Genomic DNA, 20,013 nt, shown 5'->3' with positions numbered 1-20,013 from the left:
AAAAAAAAAAAAAAAAAAAAAAAAAAAAAAAAAAAAAAAAAAAAAAAAAAAAAAAAAAAAAAAAAAAAAAAAAAAAAAAAAAAAAAGAAAAAACAAAAAAACACAAAAAAACTTTTCAAAGCAAAAAATATAGTACTAAAAGTGGCATTGTTTCGTCGCTTTGCAAATCTCTTTAATGTCTGCTTTAAGAGAACACAGCTGGGCTTCTCTTAAGCCAGAGTCAGCTTCTGCATTCAGTCTCTCCTGCCGCCTCTGGAAAACTCCACTGAACATTAGGGAAAGAATGAGAGTGAAAAAGCAAATAACATCTTAACACATTTTTATAAAGATAGTTTTGTCCTCGATCAGATTACATGTTGAGAACTGCTGTTCTAAGCAAAAGTGCTGGATAGGGTTCCATCATACACCAGCAGAAACTGGGGCGACTTTCCGAGGTCACAGTCGCTGGGTGGCCAGGGCCTGGATTCTACCCTGGGTGGGCGGGACCTCCGCGCCCAAAAGGAGTCTCTGTCCTCTTCAAGTCAGTCTCTTTCCCGTGGGCAGGTGGAACCGCATCGTGGAGCTAGTGGAACAGCGCAAAGAGGAAATGAGCGCGGTCCTGCTGGTGGAGAACCATGTGCTGGAAGTGGCCGAGGTGCGAGCCCAGGTGCGTGAGAAGCGGCGAGCTGTGGAGAGCGCGCCCCGCGCCTGCGGCGCCCTGCAGTGGCGTCTTAGCGGCCTAGAGGCCGCTCTGCAGGCGCTGGAGCCGCGCCAGGCGGCCCTTCTGGAGGAGGCAGCACTGCTGGCTGCGCGCTTCCCGACACAGGCGGCGCGGCTGCACCAGGGCGCAGAGGAGCTGGGCTCCGAGTGGGGCGCGCTAGCCAGCGCGGCTCAGGCCTGCGGCGAGGCGGTGGCGGCAGCAGGGCGCCTGCAGCGCTTTCTGCATGACCTCGACGCTTTCCTGGACTGGCTGGTGCGCGCCCAGGAAGCGGCGGGCGGCAGTGAGGGGCCCCTGCCCAACAGCCTAGAAGAGGCGGATGCGCTGCTGGCACGCCACGCTGCGCTCAAGGAAGAGGTGGACCAGCGCGAGGAAGACTATGCTCGCATCGTGGCGGCCAGCGAGGCGCTGCTGGCCTCCGACGGCGCAGAGTTGGGCCCGGGCCTGGCACTAGACGAGTGGCTGCCGCACCTTGAACTTGGCTGGCATAAACTGCTTGGCTTGTGGGAGGCGCGCAGGGAGGCACTGGTCCAGGCGCACATCTACCAGCTGTTTCTGCGGGATCTACGCCAGGCGCTCGCGGTGCTGCGTAACCAGGTGCCCGCTCGGGTTTGCAGCTCGGAGAGGGAGGGTACGGGGCCGTGGAGGATTACAGGGACAGGGACATGGAGGGGGGGAGGAGCGTGTTTGCTGGAACCACTGGGTGTTGAGGTGGGTGGGAGTTGAGAGAGTATTCAAAATGGATATCTGAGTCTGTGAATCATCCAAGTGTGTGTGGAAGTGTGTATGTAACAGAATTTGAGGGTTAGGATGAGTGGGATCGGTTGGTGTCTTATCCGAGGTGACAGTTTGTGGATTATCCGCAGTAAGTAATGTGCGTGGATATTTACTGGAGTGGCTTCCTGGGTTCGTGGATTATCTGAAAGGAAATAAGACTATGAGGCTGATTGGTGATAGTTAAATGGGGTTCAAAGAAGATCTCGGTATGGATAACAAAGGATTAGTTTTATGGAGGCTGAGGGGTTACTGGCATCAGTCAGTGATTGTGGATTACATGGTGGGATGCCTAAATTAGCACATTTTCTTCATTTTGGGGGATGACAACTATGGATTCTCTGGAGAGAGTAACTTTGTGGGGAGAGGAACCAAGTGCAGTGGTTATCGGGACAGCTGATCCATTTTGGAGATTATTCTGGGATGGGAACCAAGTTTGAGAGATTTGGCAAGAATGCCCAGTTTTCAGATTGTCCAAGAGTAGTTTCCAGTGTCTTTAAAAGGGTGCTTGCCTAGGCTGGTTATCTAGAGGCTGCTGATCCAGTTTGAGGATTATCTAAAGTGGTCCCAAATCTTTTTTTTTTTTTTTTTTTTTTTCAGAGTCTTGCTCTGTCACCAGGCTGGAATGCAGTGATGTGATATTGGCTCACTGCAACCTCTGCCTCCTGGGTGCAATCAGTTTTCCTGCTTTAGCCTCCTAAATAGTTGGGACTACACCATGCCCAGCTAATCTTTGTATTTTTAGTAGAGATGGGGTTTCACATGTTGGCCAGGATGGTCTTGATCTCTTGACCTTATGATCTGCCCATCTCAGCCTTCCAAAGTGCTGGGACACAGGTGTGAGCCACCGCGCCCAGCCTGCGGCCCAGTTTTTAACAGGCCATGGACTAGTACCCCTCTGTGGCTTACGGCTTGGGAAATCCTGATCTAGGGAGTTGGGGAGAAAGGACAGAGAGCCCCTGAATCATAAGATTACTAAATATGGAGCTGAAGTGGCCTTGAGAGACCCTTCTGACCCACCTATTTAAAAAATAGAGACACAGCCGGGCGCAGCTCATGCCTGTAATCCCAGCACTTCGGGAGGCCTAGGCAGGCAGATTATAAGATCAGGAGATCAAGACCATCCTGACCAACATGGCAAAACCCCATCTCTACTAAAATACAAAATATTAGCCAGGTGTGGTTGTGATGGTGGGCGCCTGTAGTCTCAGCTACTTTGGAGGCTGAGGCAGGAGAATCCCTTGAACCGGAGAGGTGGAAGTTGCAGTGAGCCAAGATTGCACCACTGAACTCCAGCCTGGTGACAGAATGAGACTTGGGTCTTTAAAAAATATATAATAAAAATAATGGGCCAGGCACGGTGGCTAACGCCTGTAATCCCAGCACTTTGGGAAGCCAAGGCAGGCAGATCACCTGAGGTCAGGAGTTCAAGACCAGCCTGACCAACATGAAGAAGCCCTGCCTCTACTAAAAATACAAATTAGCCGGGTGTAGTGGTGCGTGCCTGTATTCCCAGCTACTTAGGAGGCTGAAGCAAGAGAATCACTTGAATGCAGGAGGTGGAGTGAGCCAAGATGGCACTATTGCACTCCAGCCTGAGCAACAAGAGCAAAACTCTGTCTCAAATAAATAAATAAAAGAGATGGGATCTTGCTATGTTTCCCAGGCTGGTCTCCAACTCCTGGGCTCAACAGTCCTCCTGCTTTGGCCTCCCAAAGCGCTGGGATTACAGGTGTGAGCCACTCTGCCTGGCCCTGACCTACCCATTTTACCAGTTAGAAAAGTAACCCCAGAGAGGAAAGAACTTCCTTGAGTTCACACAGTACCCAGTTTAGTTGTCTTCTTTTTTTGAGACAGGACCTCACTCTGTCACCCGGGCCTGAGTGTGGTGGCACGATCACAGTCACTGCAGCCGTGACCTATGGGGCTCAAGCAATCCTTCCACCTCAGCCCTCCAAGTAGCTGGGACTACAGACATGTGCCACCAAGCCTGGTTAATTTTTTTTGTATTTTTATTAAAGACAGGGTTTCACCATGTTGCCCAAGCTGGTCTTGAACTCCTGGGTTCAAATGATCTTCCTGCCTCAGCCTCCAAAAGTGCTGGGATTATAGGCATGAGCCACCATGCCCAGCCTTCAGTCTTCATATTAACCAAATGTTTACTGAGTGTCTCTTCTGTGCCAGGCACTATTTTGAGGCTGAGCACACCTCAGACAACAAAATAGAAAATCCTGCCCTCATGTGGTTGACATTCTAGTATGTGGAGGAGAGAGTAAACAAGTCAATGTATCTCTAATATTGCCAGGTATACACTATAAGAAATATTACAGGAGGGTTGGCCAGGCGTGGTGGCTCGTGTCCATAATCCCAGCACTCTGGGAGTCCAAGGTGGGTGGATCATCTGAGGTCAGGAGTTCAAGACCAGCCTGGCTAACATGGTAAAACCCCGTCTCTACCAAAAATACCAAAAATTAGCCAGGCATGGTGGTGTGCACCAGAAATCCCAGCTCCTTGGGAGGCTGCGGCAGCAGAATCTCTTGAACCCAGGAGGTGGAGGTTGCAGTGAGCCGAGATTGTGCCACGGCACTTCAGCCTGGGAAACAGAGAGAGACTCTGTCTGCCCCACCCCTCCCGCCACCCCCAAAAAAGAAATAATACAGGAGGGTAGTGGGATAGGACTGGGTTGGGAGTTGATATTTTTGGCAGGGTGGTCAGAGAACTGAAGAAAGTGAAGGAGCCAGCCATGGGGGTATGGGAAGGAACAGACTGCCAGGCAGAGGGACCAGCAATGCCCTGAGGTGGGGCCACACCTGGAATGTTCTATGCTAGCAAGGTTTTGGGGGAGTGGTGGCAAGCCAGGCCGGCAGCCTCTCCCAGTCCCGGAATGGAATGAGGCTGACCTTTGCACCATGCCCCTTCCTTCCCAGGAGATGGCGCTGTCTGGTGCGGAGCTCCCGGGCACAGTGGAATCAGTGGAGGAGGCGTTGAAGCAGCACCGGGATTTTCTCACCACCATGGAGCTGAGCCAGCAAAAGATGCAGGTGGCCGTGCAGGCTGCGGAGGGCCTGCTGAGGCAGGGCAACATCTACGGGGCGCAGGCCCAGGAGGCTGTGACCCGGCTGCTGGAGAAGTAGGTACCCCAGAACCGTCCACCCCAGGGAGGGGCCGAAGATGGGGCACAGCACGGGGCGGGGTGTGGGAGGGTCCAATTCCTTTCATCATGATTTGTTTCTCTGTGCCCTTTTCTGATTTCTATTTAATTCCATGTTGTCTTAGGTTTGATTTAAGTGGATTTTTTTTTTTTTTTTTTAGACGGAGTCTCACTCTGTCACCCAGGCTGGAGTGCAGTGACATGATCTTGACTCACTGCAACCTCCACCTCCCAGGTTCAAGAGATTCTTCTGCCTCAGCCTCCCCAGTAGGTAGGACTATAGGTGCATAGCACCACACCTGGCTAATTGCTGTATTAACCATGTCAGCCAAGCTGGTCTTGAACTGCTGACCTCAGGTGATCCATCCACCTCAGCCTCCCACAGTGCTGGTTACAGGCACGAGCCACCGCGCCCAGCCTTAAGTGGATATATTGTGAAGAGGTGACCTGCAGCTGTCAGCCCGAAAGATACAGAAGGATATACGGTGAAAGGCTTCTGTTTCAAGCCTGCTCTCAGTGTGGGATGGTTGGGCCTCTTGTCAAAATCTTAGGCTGGGTGCAGTGGCTTATACTTGTAATCCCAGCACTTCAGTAGGCTGAGGCAGGAGGATTGCTTAAGCCCACAAATTTCAGACCAGCCTGGGCAACACAGTGAGACCCCTTCTCTAAAAAAAAAAAAAAAAAATTAGCTGGGTGTGGTGATGAGTGTCCCTAGTCCCAGCTCCTCCTGAGGCCGAGGTGAAAGCATTGCTTGAGCCTGGGAGACTGAGGCAGCAGCGAACTGTGATCACACTGCTGCACTCCAGCCTGGATGACAGAGCAAGACCATGTCCCCCCTTAAAAAAAAATGTTAACTTATTTCCCCGGATGCCCCATTATCCATCCTACTGTCTGCACCCTCCTTGGGAACTCCCAGAGCTCCCCAGATCCAGCAGCTAGAGGCCAGGCACAGGTGTGCTCCCGCGTGCCCGATGGGACAGTGTTCCCTGCCAGGCTGGTTGTCAAATATTTGCATAAGCACCTCTGCCTGGCCCCAGCCACTCTAGGAAGCATGCACAGTGAGTGTCCGCCTGTCTCTGTGTCTCTCTCATCTCTTGAACCTCATTGTTCTCTGCTTCTGTCACCATCTGCCTCTTGTCACCACCCTCTTGTCTTTCCTGGCACCAATCAAGCAAAGACATTTATTGAGCATCTACTGTGTGCCAGGCACTATTGTAGGTAGGCCCTGAACAAAACAGCACCACCACCTCCAGCCATCATGGGAAGTCCTTTCTTGTCTTCCAGACCTGGTTCTGTCTGTCACTAGAGCATTTCTGCTCCTCCTGGTGACCCTAAATTTCTCCTCTCAGGCTCTCTGGCTCTCTCTGGCATGATCCAGGCTGCAAGAGGACCCAGTACCCCCCCGCCACCTTTGTCTTCCCATCTTCTGATGGAAAGCATCCCTAGACACTTCACTGTGCCACCCCCCAGCCCCAAGACCTCTACCCCTTTTCTGTTTAGGGCTCAAGTATCCTTTCCCTAGATTTATCTAGGGCAAGGCTGCAAATTTCTAAAGAAAACTTTTATGGGAATTCGGTTCTTAAGGATACAAACTCATCATTTAGTGCTCCCCCCTTCATCCAGGCCTGGATCATTCCTTCCTTAGCCCCACTATATAGATACATACATATATATATATATATATATATATATATATATATATATATATATATATATTTTTTTTTTTTTAGACAGGGGTCTTACTCTGTTGCCCAGGCTGGAGTGTAGTGGTGCAATCATAGCTCATTGCAACCTGGAACTCCTGGGCTCAACCAATCCTCCTGCCTCAGCCTCCTGAGTAGCTGGACTACAGGTGTGAGCCACTGAGCCCGGCCTGTTCCACATTTCTTGAGCACCTGCTGCACACCAGGCTCAGCAAAACGAGGAGGAGGAGGAGCCCGGGGGACTGTTCATTCCATGATTGACTCATTCATTTCTTTTCCGTCATTCATTAATTGCTGCTTTCACTCTACTGTTCATTCACTCATTCTCTAGTCAATTAAACATGTACTGAGCTTGTGCTCTGTGCAGAGTCAGGTGTGGCCACAGAGACAACCAGGACAGAAGAGGATTCCTGCCTTACAGAGCTCAAACGTTATCTGACAAGGAGGGCCCAGAATGCTTGGGGCTGGGATGGAGGAACCCCAGGCAGAAAGGTCAGGGCCTCGATGGGAGACATGCAGGGGCGATGGGAGAGGCGGCATTTGCCCCAGGCTTGTGGTGGGCGAGGAGTGGACACAGAGGGACTGAGACGGACTAATCTCTGCATTTCCCCACCATTTATTTGCCTAGGGACACATTTCCCACCCTGTGGGAGGAGTGGGAGGGGTTTCCACATCCGCAACGGGGCAGAGTCATACAGAGCTGGGGGCTGGGGCCCTGGAGGCCCTAGACCTGGCTTCCCCCCTCAACATGTGAGATTCAGGGCAAGTCATTTAGAGCTTCGGCTTGCCTGGCCCCTCACCTGGAACCTGTGTGTGAGAGGTGCTGTTCTTTTTTTTTTTTTGGAGACAGCGTATTACTCTGCCGCCTAGGCCGGATTGTAGTGGTGTGCTCTCGCCTCACTGCTACCTCTTCCTCCTGGGTTCAAGCGGTTCTCCTGCCTCAGCCTCCTGAGTAACTAGGACTATAGACATGTACCACGATGTCCAGCTAATTTTTGTATTTTTGGTAGAGACGGGGTTTTGCCATGTTGGTCAGGCTGGTCTCAGACTCCTGACGTCAAGTGATCCACCCACCTCGGCCCCCCAAAGTGCTGGGATTACAGGCGTAAGCTACCATGCCCGGCTGCGAGGTGCTGTTCTTATCTGCATTTTGCATTTAAGGCTCAGAAAGGAAAACTGACTTGCCCAGAGCCACAGCCAGGAAGTGGCACAGCCTGGATTTGAGCCCTGTTGTTTTTCTTTCCTTTTTTTTTAGGGGGCGGGTGCGGGGGGAGACAGGGTCTTGCTCTGTTGCCCAGGCTGTAGTGCAGTGGTGTGATCACTGCTCACTGCAGCCTTGACTTCCTGGGCTCAAACAAACCTCCTGCCTCAGCCTCCTGAGTAGCTGGGACTACAAGCATGTGCCATCTTGCTGGGCTAATTTTTAATTCTTTTTTTGTGTGCAGAGATGGGGTCTCACTATATTGCCCAGGGTGGTCTCAAACTCCTGGGCTCAAGCAATCCTCCTGCTTTGGCCTCCCGACGTGCTCAGATCACAGGCATGAGCCGCTGTGCCCAGCTTACTCTGTTGTCTCTGTTGTTCTCTCACCCTCACGGAGACTCAGGGTCTTCCTCATCTCTAGGACCCAAGCTTGACAGTTTGGCTGCGTAAAACCTGGAGGGATTGATTTCAGCTCAATTTCAGAAGCGTTTCAGTTTTCCTGGCTCCTGAGCTAAGTTGAGCAGGAGGCAGTCAGTGCTTCGCTTGCTTGTCTCAGGCCCTTCCTGTTCTTTCTCTCTGGTTCTGTCTCTGGAACTGTCTCCTACACACTCTGTCTCTTTGCCTCCGTCTATCCATCTATTTCTGTATCTCTGTTTCCCGCTCGCTCTGTTTTTCTCTCCCTCCATCTGCACCTCTCTAACCCTGTCTGTCTTTTCTGCCTCTGTCTTTCACAGACACTGTACTTTTGTTTCTCCCATCTCTTTTTCTCTCTGCCACTGCATCTCTTGCATTCATTCATTTAACAATTGAGCATGTACTGTGTGCCAAGCCCTTTTCCTAGGCACTGGGGACACATCAATGAACAAAACAGACGGAAATCCCTGCCCTTGTGGAAATAATATATCCTAGCATGGGAGACGGACAAGATAAATAAGTAACATACAGCATGTGTTAGATTGTGTTAAGTGCTAAAGAGAAAATTAAAGAAAGGCTGGGCGCGGTGGCTCATGCCTGTAATCCCAGCACTTTGGGAGGCCGAGGTGGGTGGATCATGAGGTCAGGAGTTCAAGACCAGCCTGGGCAGCATGGTGAAACACTGTCTCTACTAAAAATACAAAAATTAGCTGGGCGTGGTGATGTGTGCCTGTAGTCCCAGCTACTCGGGAGGCTGAGGCAGGAGAATCGCTTGAACCCGGGAGGTAGAGGTTGCAGTGAGCTGAGATCGCGCCACTGCACTCCAGCCTGGAGATAGAGCGAGACTCCATCTCAAAAAAAAAAAATAGCCGAAGTGTTGGGGAGTGGTCAGGGGACCTTGTGAAGAAGATGGTCGTTAAGTAGACATTGGGGGAAGGAGCATTCCCAGAAGAGGGGACAGCCAGTGCCAAGGGCCTGAGGCTTGCTCAAGGGAGAGGGAGAAGGCCAGTAAAGTTATCACAGAGTGAAGGGAAAGAGTGTGAGGAGGATAAGAGTTTGGAAAGGTGGGGGTGTGGGGTCTGGAAGGTCAGAAAGTCTTCTGAGATTGGCCGAGCACAGTGGCTCACTCCCATCCCAGCACTTTGGGAGGCCGAGGCAGGCGCATCACTTGAGGTCAGGAGTTAGAGACCAGCCTGGCCAACATGGCGAAACCCCATCTCTACTAAAAATACAAAAATCAGCTGGGCATGGTGGCAGGTGCCTGTAATCTCAGTTACTCAGGAGGCTGAGGCAGGAGAATTGCTTGAAACTGGGAGGTGAAGGTTGCAGTGAGCTGAGATCGGGCCACTGCACTCCAACCTGGGTGACAGAGGGAGACTCTGTCTCAAAAAAAAAGAAAAGAAAAAAAAGAGAAAGGACTCTAAGGACTCTGAGGGGGACCCTGGGAGGATAGTCTCACATTCTCTCACTCTCCCTGGGGATGACAGTGACAGGACAGGCATGCATGGGTGCCCATGTGGATCCCCAGCCCCATCCACCAGGCCTCTTGGGCACTTTGCCCTGCACTGTGGGCAGGAGGCCACACTGCCTGGGGCCATGGTCCCAACCGGCTCCAGGGTGTGAGGCCTGGGTCCAGCCTGATCAGTTCAGTCAGGCCAAGGGCCTGGCTCTCCCTACAGGAGTGCCTGCTTCAGCTTCTCTGCGCCCCCCTTCACCGCAGGTCCTCTGTGGGGCTCCTTGTCTGCTGCTTCCTGAGTATCTTTCCGGCTCTACCCTGCTCCATCTCTTTGCTCATCTCTTCTTATTATCTCTCTTTCTGGTGTCTCCTCTCACTTTCTCGTTTTGTTTTTGTTTTTTGTCTCTGGTTATCTCTGTCTTTAGTTCTCTGTTATCTTTCTCTCTGGAGTTGCCTCTTTTTCTCTCTATCAGTATCTTTTTCTTTCTAGGTGCCTATCTCTCCTTCTCCCTCCATCTCTCTTCCTCTGTCTGTATCTCTCTGCCCTTCTCCAGCCCTGTCCCTGGCTTTGCCCCACTGTTTTTTTTTTTGTCTGTCCTAGACTGCCTCTCCCCTCATCCCCATCTTGGTCTCTCCTCCTGTCTTACATATTCTCCACGCCCTTCTTCCCCTACCCAGCCCCATGCCCTCACAAGCCAACTGCCAGCGCCGTCCCCCTGCCCCCGGGGCCTATCCCCAGCCCCTATCTCCCCATCCCCAGGAACCAAGAAAACCAGTTACGGGCCCAGCAATGGATGCAGAAGCTACATGACCAACTTGAGCTGCAGCACTTCCTCCGAGACTGCCATGAGGTAGGAACTCCGGCTGTTCTGGGGACGGAGACCTCCCCTTTAGTCGGGAGGGAAGTGCTCCTCGGCGGAGGTGGGGGGTGGGGACGCCCCGTCTAAGTGGGTCGTGGAGCGATGCTCGCTCTGCGCCGCTAGGAGGCGCGTGGAGCCGGGTCTCAGTGCGCATGCTCCGCAACTCTCTGCCTGCCCACACCGACTACCGGGAAGGAGGGAGGGGCCCCGGGCACCCCTGGCAACCGCGCGTATCCGTGCCTACGGGTCCCGCGGGGACGCGCGCTGATCTCACCTTTCTCTCCCGAGATTTGTGAGAATCCCTCTACCCCCGGAGAGGGACGGAGCGGGCGGTGGGGATAGGGGTCGGGGATCATGGGTGGGCCAACGGCCCTGTGCGCTACTTCAGCCAGCGATGGCTCTGAACCAAGCCCTTGCCTCTTTAAAGGTGTCTGGGAATCAAGCCCCTTCCCTTAGGGATGAGCTGCACACATTAGGGAAGAGCTCCCCTCATCAGAGATGGTCCAGGCCCCCTTCCTTATTAGTGACAGTTCAAAGACTCGCTGGCTTCCCCTCCTTCCCCTGCATTCCATAGAAACGATTCGACTCTGGACACATTAGAGATGGCCCAGTAAACATTTTCCTAAACCCTAAACAGAGACAGTTCTGGCCTCGAGCCCATCCATCTGTGTGACCCAGGATCATCCCCTCCTCCGTCATTACCCCATACAAAGTTTCTTTCAACCAAAGATGGTTCAAGAACCAGGACTAACAGCTAAACCCCTCTGCCTCAATTAAAGATGATTCAACCCTCCACCCATGTTGAACGCCCTTGGGAGATTGTTCTCTCTGCATATGAAATAAACAAGGGCCTCCATACCCCGCTCCCCCCATAACTGGTATAGGCTGGGACTTGAGCCATTGGAGGAACCCCCTGTTCCCCCTCGCCCCCACTGGAGATTGTAAGGGATGTTCCAGGTCGCCCTCCCATGTCCCCTGTCCACATGTGGTGGCCAGGAGCCCGGGCCTCTTCCCACTAGAGATGGTTCAGGAGGTCCTCCTCCAGCCCCCTCCCCATAATCTCCACTCTCCCATAGTGTGGCAGTCCAAGGCCCAGGCGCCTCCTCCCGGCATTAGATTTGGTCCCGGAGCACCCCTCATCCCTCGTGAGATTGTTCTGGACCAGGTAGCAATCATCTGAGATGGCGCAGAATCCCCCCACCCGAGGCCTCGGGGCGAGTGGTGGTTCCTCTGCATCCCCACCTGGGGCCCCGCAAAGAGGCGGGCAGGGAGGCAGGCAGGGGGCGCGCGCGGGCGGGCGCGCGGCCGCGGCGCGGGGGCGAGGGAGGGGGCGCGCGGCCGCCGGAGCCTCAGTCGTTGCTGCCGCTGCCGCTGCCGTCGCAGTGGAGGGGCAAACGCTCGCCCGCCCGCCGCAGGGACGCCCCGCCAACGCCACTGACGCTTGAGGTCTCGGGGGCGCCCAGGGGAGGGGGCTGGCGCGCACCCCGCGGAGAAGGCGGGGGAGGGGGCTCGGGCGCGTGCCCGCCCGCCGGGGCCGCGGGAGGGAGGGGCGGGGCGGCGCGGGGGCGGGCCGGGCAGGCGCCAGGACCCCCGCCCTGGGGGAGGGGCAAGGACGCCGGGAGCTGTCCGCGGTGCTGGCGCGGGCGGGATTGAGGAACCGGCCCCCAGGGGAGGGGAGCGAAGCGGTGGGGGGGGCGCTTCTAAGACCACTTCTAGGGTAATCTGGATTTGCCCTGAGGTGAGGGTTCAGGGCATCTCAGCCTCTCGGGGTGGGGGCCTATTCTCCGGGTAATGGGGGAATCTAAGATTTGCCCTGGGGCCGGGGGTTTCTCAACCTTTTGGGGGGTTTCTTTCTTGTTTTGAGGGATCTGTATCAGCCTTGGATGGTGGAGGTGAATCACTTTTGGGGGGCTCTGTCTTGAGTTATGAGGGATGTTGGATTTTCTCTGGGTCTGGGGGACTTTGACTTTCGGGGGCTTTTCCTGGGGTGTTAGTTTGGTTTTGCCCTCCATGATGAGGGAATCACTTTTGAGGGGGCTTTACTTTGAGGATAGGGTACTATCTCTTTAGGGGCTCTGCTTTCACTGCGGGCTGTGGCTGCCGTTGGACTCTTCCCTGCGCGTCAGGAACCTGTGAATTGAGTTGGGGGGTTCAGCACTGGACTTGGTTCTAGTGTGTGTATGGAGTGTGACGCTGTCCAGGACCCTTGGGGAGCACATGCTCAGAGAACGTGGGCTGGGGTTTGGCCGGCTGGGGATCTGGGGATTTGTCCTTGGCATTTGCCTCCTGGGACCTCAGAGCTGGGAGTCTGGTGGTTTTTTTTTTTTTTTTGCAGGCAGGAGGAGGGAGGATCTTGTGACTGGAGTGGGGAGGAGAAAGGGGAGGAGCAAACTGTTTGAGGTGCCAGGTTTGGTCATGAGTGGGGAAGTTCTGGCTTGGAGGATAAGTCTGGTTTTTTACTGGAGGAGGGTGGGGGAGGCTCAGAAAGCAGTCTGTGATTGATCCTGCCCAGGGCGGTTGGGGGGCCTACTCTTGGTGCTTGCGTGTTTGATGACTGGTTTTGTTGATGGGTGGGCGGACTAGAACTAGGGGTGGGGGTGCTGGCTGGCTTGGGAGGTTCGATCTGATCCACGATAGGGAGTCTGGGGCTAGATTTTGGGGTGGACTGGTTTGGAGAGCCAGCTTTGTTTTTCACTTTTGGCTGGGGTTGGCTTTGGCTGAGGGCTAGAACTGGTCATGGTTTGGTGATCTGTGGTCTTAGAGTGCCAGGGCCAGGTTTGGGGAGCCCTGTGGGCTCATTGGGGGTGCTGGATTGTGATTGTGGAGGTTGGGTCTACTCCAGATTGGAGGGCTGGTTTAGAGAGAGCTAGAGTTGGCTTTAATTGGGAGGTCGTTTGGGGGGTTGATCTGGCCATACTGGAGGAACTGGGGCTAGATAGGGGGTTTCATTTGATACTCTTGGGAATGGATTAAGGCTCTTGAATTGGTCCTTATTGGGGGGTGACTAAGATTGAATGAAGGCTCTAAGTGTGGTTGTGGGAGGGGTGGTGCTGGAGATGAATTGGGAGTTAGCTAAATTAGGTTGGAGAGCTTGTTTTGGGGGGGTGATTTGTCCCCAAGTCGAAGGGGCTGACTGGCCCTGCCTTGGGGGCTTGTGAGGAGTTGAGGAGGACTTCCTTCAGGACAGGGGCAGGGGGGCAAAGGATTGGGCATTCTAGGTACCCTTCCATCCATCCTCTACCCAGGAAAGAGCCTGAGCTGCACCTGTCCCCAATATAAGGGCCTCACTTGCAAAGGTTTTCCCATCTTCCCCTCTTCCCTCCACCCATACACCCTAGCAGCCCAGGTCCTGAACCTGGGACTTCCTGGAGGGGATGGGGGGCTGTGGCAGGTTGGAGAAATGGGCTGAGCCCTCCTTCCCTGTCCTGCACAGCTGGATGGCTGGATCCATGAGAAGATGCTGATGGCGCGGGATGGCACGAGGGAGGACAGCCACAAGCTGCATAAGAGATGGCTCCGGCACCAGGCATTCATGGCCGAGCTGGCTCAGAATAAGGAGTGGCTGGAGAAGATCGAGAGGGTGAGGAAGCTAATGGCCTTTCTGCCCGTGCCAAGTCCAGGAGACCTTCAGGGAGCCCATGTCTCACCTGCTGTACCCTCTGCTGCCATCCTGCTGGTCTCACACCTCTGGACTGACTCAAATCAGCTCCAGATCTACTCCTAGCTATGTGGGTTTGAGTGATTCACATAACCTCTTTGAGCCTCAGTTTGCCCATCTGTAAAATGGCTGGCATCTCTTCTGAATGGTGCCTGTATCCTCCTGTTTATTAAATATTTCACTCCTTCCTGTAACCTCCTGTATCAGGTTCCTTCCATATCATTTGAAGCATTAAGATGGAAGATTGGGGAGATGGGCTGGGACAGCCCCTGGGAAGCCCAGGGTTATAGTAAACTTTGGATTCTTACAGCCTTACAGTCCTGGGTTCTAAGTGTGTCTGTGCCTGTTACCAGCTGTGGGGCCTTAGGTAATTGTGTTAACCTCTTGGAGCCTCAGTTTGCTCTTTTATAAAATTGAGGAAATAATAAATATACTGGGCTCTTGTGCACAAAAAGTGCTTCATACAAGGCCACACACCTAAGAGCTATAATTACTATGGTCTTGTTTTTCAATACTTAATGTTACCTAAGTGGCTCTGGGCCACTTGACTTCAGCTTTGGAGGGACTGAGACAGATATTTGCTCCAAGCCTCAACCCCAGAACTTCCCCCTACTCTGGCTGAACCCCTAGACCTACAGCCCTGGATATGCCCACTCTTCTGACTCACACAGAGACACCCAGGTTGGCCTTAAACCCTTAAGTCGTCATTAATGTTCCGTAAACGGTGGCATATGGTGAAGGCAGTCTTCTCGATTTGAGTTTAATGGACGTTCATTCTCTCCCTGCCTCTGGCTCCCTGCTTCTTTCCTCTCTGTCTCTCCCTCTCTCCTTGTCTTTCTTATGGTCTTCCCCCCATATTTCTGATTTTCTGCGCCTGTCTCTGTGTTGATCACTCTGTGGCTATTTGTCTCTCTCTGTCTCCTTCCCATGTCTCTGTGTCCCTCTGTCTCTCTCTCCTCTCTGTCTCTCTCTCCTCTCCTCTACCTGTCTGTCTTTCTCTCTCTCTTCTTGTCTCTTCCCTGGTTCTTCCCATTTCTGGGCCTATCTCTGCATCCACCCCTCATGTCTGTCTCTCCCTATGTGTCTACAACTCTCTGCCTCCGATTCTCTTTTCACATCTTTCCCTGTGTCCTGTTGCTCTCCCATACTTCTCTGTCCCTCCCCACCATTGATCCTTCTTCCCCATCTCCTGCCATCCACCTGCCTGGGGCAGGAGGGCCAGCAGCTGATGCAGGAGAAGCCCGAACTGGCGGCCTCCGTGCGGAAGAAACTGGGCGAGATCCGCCAGTGCTGGGCAGAGCTGGAGAGTACCACCCAGGCCAAGGCACGGCAGCTGTTTGAGGCCAGCAAAGCAGACCAGCTGGTGCAGAGCTTCGCTGAGCTGGACAAGAAGCTCCTCCACATGGAGAGCCAGCTGCAAGATGTGGACCCTGGAGGGGACCTGGCCACCGTCAACAGTCAGCTCAAGAAGCTACAGGTATGGCCAGCCTGGCCCAGATGGGGGCTCCCTATGCCACATGGGGGCCAGGCCAGGGTCCAACCCCACTCAAGGTATTTCAAATGGAGGGGATTTAATACAGGGATTTATTTCAAACTTGTGGAAGAGCAGAAAGGGATTACTGAAGCAATTCAGCTAGTAATAACTGTTGGAAGCAGCCACCACCCCTAAGGTATGGAGTACAAAGGAAAAAGGAGGGATCTAGAGCCACAAAGCAGTAGGTCAGTGACCCGCAAGCTAAAGGTTTCACAGGACCTTGACACCCATTTCCTGGATGGAGAAACCAAGGCTCAGGGGTAGGGAAATGGCTTTGCATGGAATAACAGTGACGGTCGTTCAGCGTTCCTCTACCGGTCTCTAGGCCAAGCATTCACTGACTCCTTCCAGCAACTTCTGGAGATTGGTACTGTTATTATTCTGTTTTACCAGTGGGGGAAACTGAGGCACAGAAAGTAAGGCACCTGGCCCAAGGAAACAGAGCTAATCAGTGTCTCCTTTATGAAGCAGGGCACTCTTAGAGAACAGACACAGCATCTGCTTTGTATCTGCTCCAAGCTTGGCAGCTCGATGCTTGGTACACAGCAGTTCATGTGGAATGACCAGAGGTGAATGTGGCCATTGCTTCTCACCTCCCAAGGAGTAATGGCCCCTGCCTTTGGTTTTCTTTTATTGGTTGCTGGTGGTGTTTGTTTTTTCCTTTGAGATAGGGACTCACTCTGTTGCCCAAGCCAGAGTACAGTAGCTTGATCTCAGTCCATTGCAGCCTCAAACTCTTGGGCTCAAGTGATTCTCCTACTTCAACTTTCCAAGTAGCTGGGACCACAAGTGCACACCCCCATACCTGGATAATCTTTTAAAACTTTTTATGGGACAGGGTCTCACTATATTGCCCGGGCTGGTCTCAAACTCTTGGGCTCAAGCAACCCTCTCGCCTCAGCCTTCCAAAGTGCTGGGATTAGAGGCGTGAGCCATGATATCTGGCCCACGTGACGGCTGCTTTTACATGTCAGGACAATGCCTGACTGACTGACGGGAAACTGAGGTTCCAAGAGGTGAGAGGTGAACTTGTCCAGAGTAGCAAATAGCAAACCCTGGATTTCAATTTTGCGCCCTCGACTCTTCACTCCTTTTTGATATACTTCCTATGTAGATGCACTTGTATAGGGCTTGGCAGGGTGTGTGGCCAAAAAAAAAAAAGGGCTAGTAAGAAATGCACAACAGGCCGGGCGCAGTGGCTCATGCCTGTAATTCCAGCACTTTGGGAGGCTGAGCCAGGCGGATCACAAGGTCAGGAGTTCAACACCTGTCTGGCCAACATAGTGAAACCCCCTCTCTATACGTTAAAAAAAAAATTAAAAAATAAAAAATAAATGCATAATGACACTGATTAGTATCTATTCATTCATCTCTGCATCAGATAATTATTGGATACCCACTATGTGCCAAGCATTTTCTGGGTGTTGGGATATAGCAGTTGGCAAAATGGATGAAAAGTTACTGCCTTCAAGTCGATCCCACTCTGGTGGGGGAAACAGGCAAAAGAACAAAAAGACAAACAGATCCAAATGTAATGGAGGCCAATGAGGTCAGCACTTTATTTATTTATTTATTATTATTTTTTGAGACTGAGTTTCACTCTTGTTGCCCAGGCTGGAGTGCAATGGTGCCATCTCAGCTGACTGCAACCTCCACCTCCTGGGTTCAAACAATTCTCCTGCCTCAGCCTCTTGAATAGCTGGGATTCCAGGCACACACCACCATGCCCAGCTAATTTTTGTATTTTTAGTAGAGACAGGCTTTTGCCATGTTGACCAGGCTGGTCTTGAACTCCTGACCTCAGGTGATCCACCCACCTCGGCCTCCCAAAGTGCTAGGGTTACAGGTGTGAGCCACCACACCCAGCCAATGAGGGTCATTACTTTATATAGACCAGGAGCTCTCAAACATCTGGGTCTCCAGGACCCCCTTATACTAATTTTTTTTTTTTTTGAGATGGAGTCTTGCTCTGTTGCCCAGGCTAGAGTGCAGTGGTGTGATCTTGGCTCACTGCAACCTCTGCCTCCAGGGTTCAAGCGATTCTCCTGCCTCAGCCTCCCTGGTAGCTAGGATTATAGACACCTGCAACCACACCCAGCTAAATTTTTTTGTATTTTTAGTAGATACAGGGTTTCATTATGTTGGCCAGGATAGTCTCCATCTCTTGACCTCATGATCCGCCCACCTTGGCCTCCCAAAGTGCTGGGATTACAGACATGAGCCACCATGCCTGGCCCTCCACTTACACTCTTAAAAGTCATTGAGATCCTCAAAAAGCTTTGTCTGTATGGATTAGACCTATTGACATTCACTGTATTAAAACACATTTTAAAAAAGCAACGTGGATGATTGGGCACAGTGGCTTATGCCTGTATTCCCAGCACTTTGGGAGGCCAAGGCAGGAGGATCACTTAAACCCAGGAGTTCCAGACCAGCCTGGGCAACATAGCAAGATCCACACGCTTGTGGTCCCAACTACTCAGAAGGCTGAAGTGGGAGGATCACTTGAGCCCAGGAGGTTGGTTGAAGCTGCAGTGAGCCATGATTGTGTCACTGCACCCCAATCTGGTCTACAGAATGAGACTCCCGTCTCAAAAAAAAAGTAATTTGGAAGTGGTAAATAAAATATTCATATAGTGTTAAAAGAACCATCTTTGGCTCACTTGCTTTTGCCAAATCGCCTGCCCAGGTCCTTGTGCGGCTGGGTGCTCTCTCCCCAGCAGTACACACGAGCTCCTGCTCCCTCCTGTCCTTGCCAACACTTGGTATTGTCAGATGTTTTAGACCTTTCTCAGTCCAATGGCTGGGAAGTGGTACCTAACTGCAGTGTGTGCATTTGCATTTTTTCCCCAATGCAACTGGCGAGCTTGACCATCCTAACCCTCTTTTGTACTATTTAGGTTTCAGAGGAAGGAATTAGGGCCTCCTGCCTCAGCCATAGTACAGAGTTAGCTCTTCCCTCCCATAGAGGGCTCAGTCCCAACCAAGCCCAGCAAACCATGAGATGGGGGTCCGCATTGTTCAAGAGAGGGGCTGAAGCTCAGAGGAGACAAAGGAGTGGCCCTGGGGTCTTACAGTGATGGGTGCCAGGGGCAGGCCCCAGCACGACACTCCTGGGTCCTTTTCCCAGCAGAGGGAGCCCAAGGCAGGGAGTGACTGTGTGGGCCACAGCTGCCCCACAGGACCTGCCACTGGGGAAGGGACCTCCCAAGGCCCTGCTGTCCCCTGGGACATACACAGGAGTGGGGTAGGCTGCCACCCAGCCTAGCATGTTGTCTGGCTGTCCTATCTACCCTCAGGGCACTTAGGCCAGGGGGGTAGGTGCTGGCTTGGGGTCTGGGGGTGGAGTGGTGTGTCCTGTGTGAGCGATCTGTCCCCCTGGGCCTCTCTGCGGGGCTGTGTCTGTCCTTCCTCCCCAGGCTTTCTGTGTTCCTTAGTTTGTCTCTCATCACTGCCTCTCTGCCTCTTTCTGTCCTCCCTTCGCTATCTCTGTCTTTCTCTTCTCTTGTGTTTCTCTCTGTCCTACTCTCTCACTCCCTTCTCTCTGTCTCTTTTTTTTGGGGGGAGGTAGGGGGCAGAGTCTTACTCTGTCATCCAGGCTGGAGTGCAATGGCACAATCTTGGCTCACTGCAACCTCAGCCTACCGGGTTCAAGCGATTCTCCTGCCTCAGCCTCCTGAGTAGCTGGGATTACAGGCACAGGCCACCACTCCCGGCTAAATTTTGTATTTTTGGTACAGATGCGGTTTCACCATGTTGGTCAGGCTGGTCTTGAACACCTGACCTCAGGTGATCCGCCTGCCTCAGCATCCCAAAATGCTGGGATTACAGGTGTGAGCCACTGTGCCTGGTCTCTCTGTTTCATATTTGACTCCATTTCTGCCTCCTTCCCTTGGGCTCTCCTTGTTCCTCACGTCCTCCTTGTGTCATCTCCCTTGTCCTCCACCCCACATGCTCCAGCAGGCTCCCTAGGACCCCACCTTCCAGGTCTTGGCCACGTGACCCAGAACCCTCTCTCAGGGCCTCTTGCCAAGCTGTGCTTCCTGGCCGAGAAGCCAGATGGTAGAGTCTCAAGTCACGGCTTCCCAGCCCTCAGAGACCTGGCCAGCTGGTCAGCCTCCACCACAGGCTTCTGCTTGGAGGGGTGGAGGCTGGTCTCCTGCCATCTGAGAAAAAGCACTGGAGGCTTTGCAACTGTCAGGCTTTGTCCCTGGGGACCCCTCACTTTTTCCAGGCCCACTCCCACCCTAAGCAAAGCTCTTTCTCTGGCCAAGGAAACACCACCTCCCCCCGTTCTGCTTCTCTGCTCCATATTTTTGTATCAAGCTCAGCATGGCCTGGGAGAGGAGTGCAGATTCAAGGCTGTACAGCCCCAGTCCTTGCTCTGCGTGACTCAAGGCAACAAGGCATGGGACCCCTCCTTCCTTTCTTCCTCCCCTTCCCTTCCTTTCCTCCCCTCCCCTCCCCTTCCCTCCCCTTTACTTCCCTTCCCTTCCCTTTCTTTCCTCCCCTTCCTTCCACTCCCCTTCCCTCCCCCTCCTTCCCTTCCCTTCCTCCTTTTTCTT

The 20,013-nt window shown here is 52.9% G+C and overlaps 1 protein-coding gene across 3 annotated transcripts in view; it reads left to right on the top strand.

Moving 5' to 3' along the window:
- SPTBN4 (spectrin beta, non-erythrocytic 4) overlaps window positions 1–20,013 on the top strand; it is a 114,646-nt gene that overhangs the window by 64,976 nt on the left and 29,657 nt on the right. For 2 of the 3 annotated variants that reach the window (XM_037729458.1, XM_017503200.2), the window contains exons 16-20: window positions 544–1,294; window positions 4,399–4,601; window positions 10,157–10,247; window positions 13,690–13,836; window positions 15,128–15,391. In XM_037729458.1, the coding sequence (XP_037585386.1) occupies window positions 544–1,294; window positions 4,399–4,601; window positions 10,157–10,247; window positions 13,690–13,836; window positions 15,128–15,391 (1,456 nt within the window). Of the gene's footprint in view, window positions 1–543; window positions 1,295–4,398; window positions 4,602–10,156; window positions 10,248–11,582; window positions 11,703–13,689; window positions 13,837–15,127; window positions 15,392–20,013 lie in introns of those variants that run through there. The other variant, XM_017503201.2, reaches the window with a different exon arrangement.

The sequence above is a fragment of the Cebus imitator genome, unplaced genomic scaffold, assembly GCF_001604975.1.
Source record: "Cebus imitator isolate Cc_AM_T3 unplaced genomic scaffold, Cebus_imitator-1.0 Scaffold306, whole genome shotgun sequence".
NCBI lineage: Eukaryota > Metazoa > Chordata > Mammalia > Primates > Cebidae > Cebus > Cebus imitator.
Note: the sequence above shows the minus strand (reverse complement) of the source record. Positions and strands in the feature narration are given on the sequence as shown.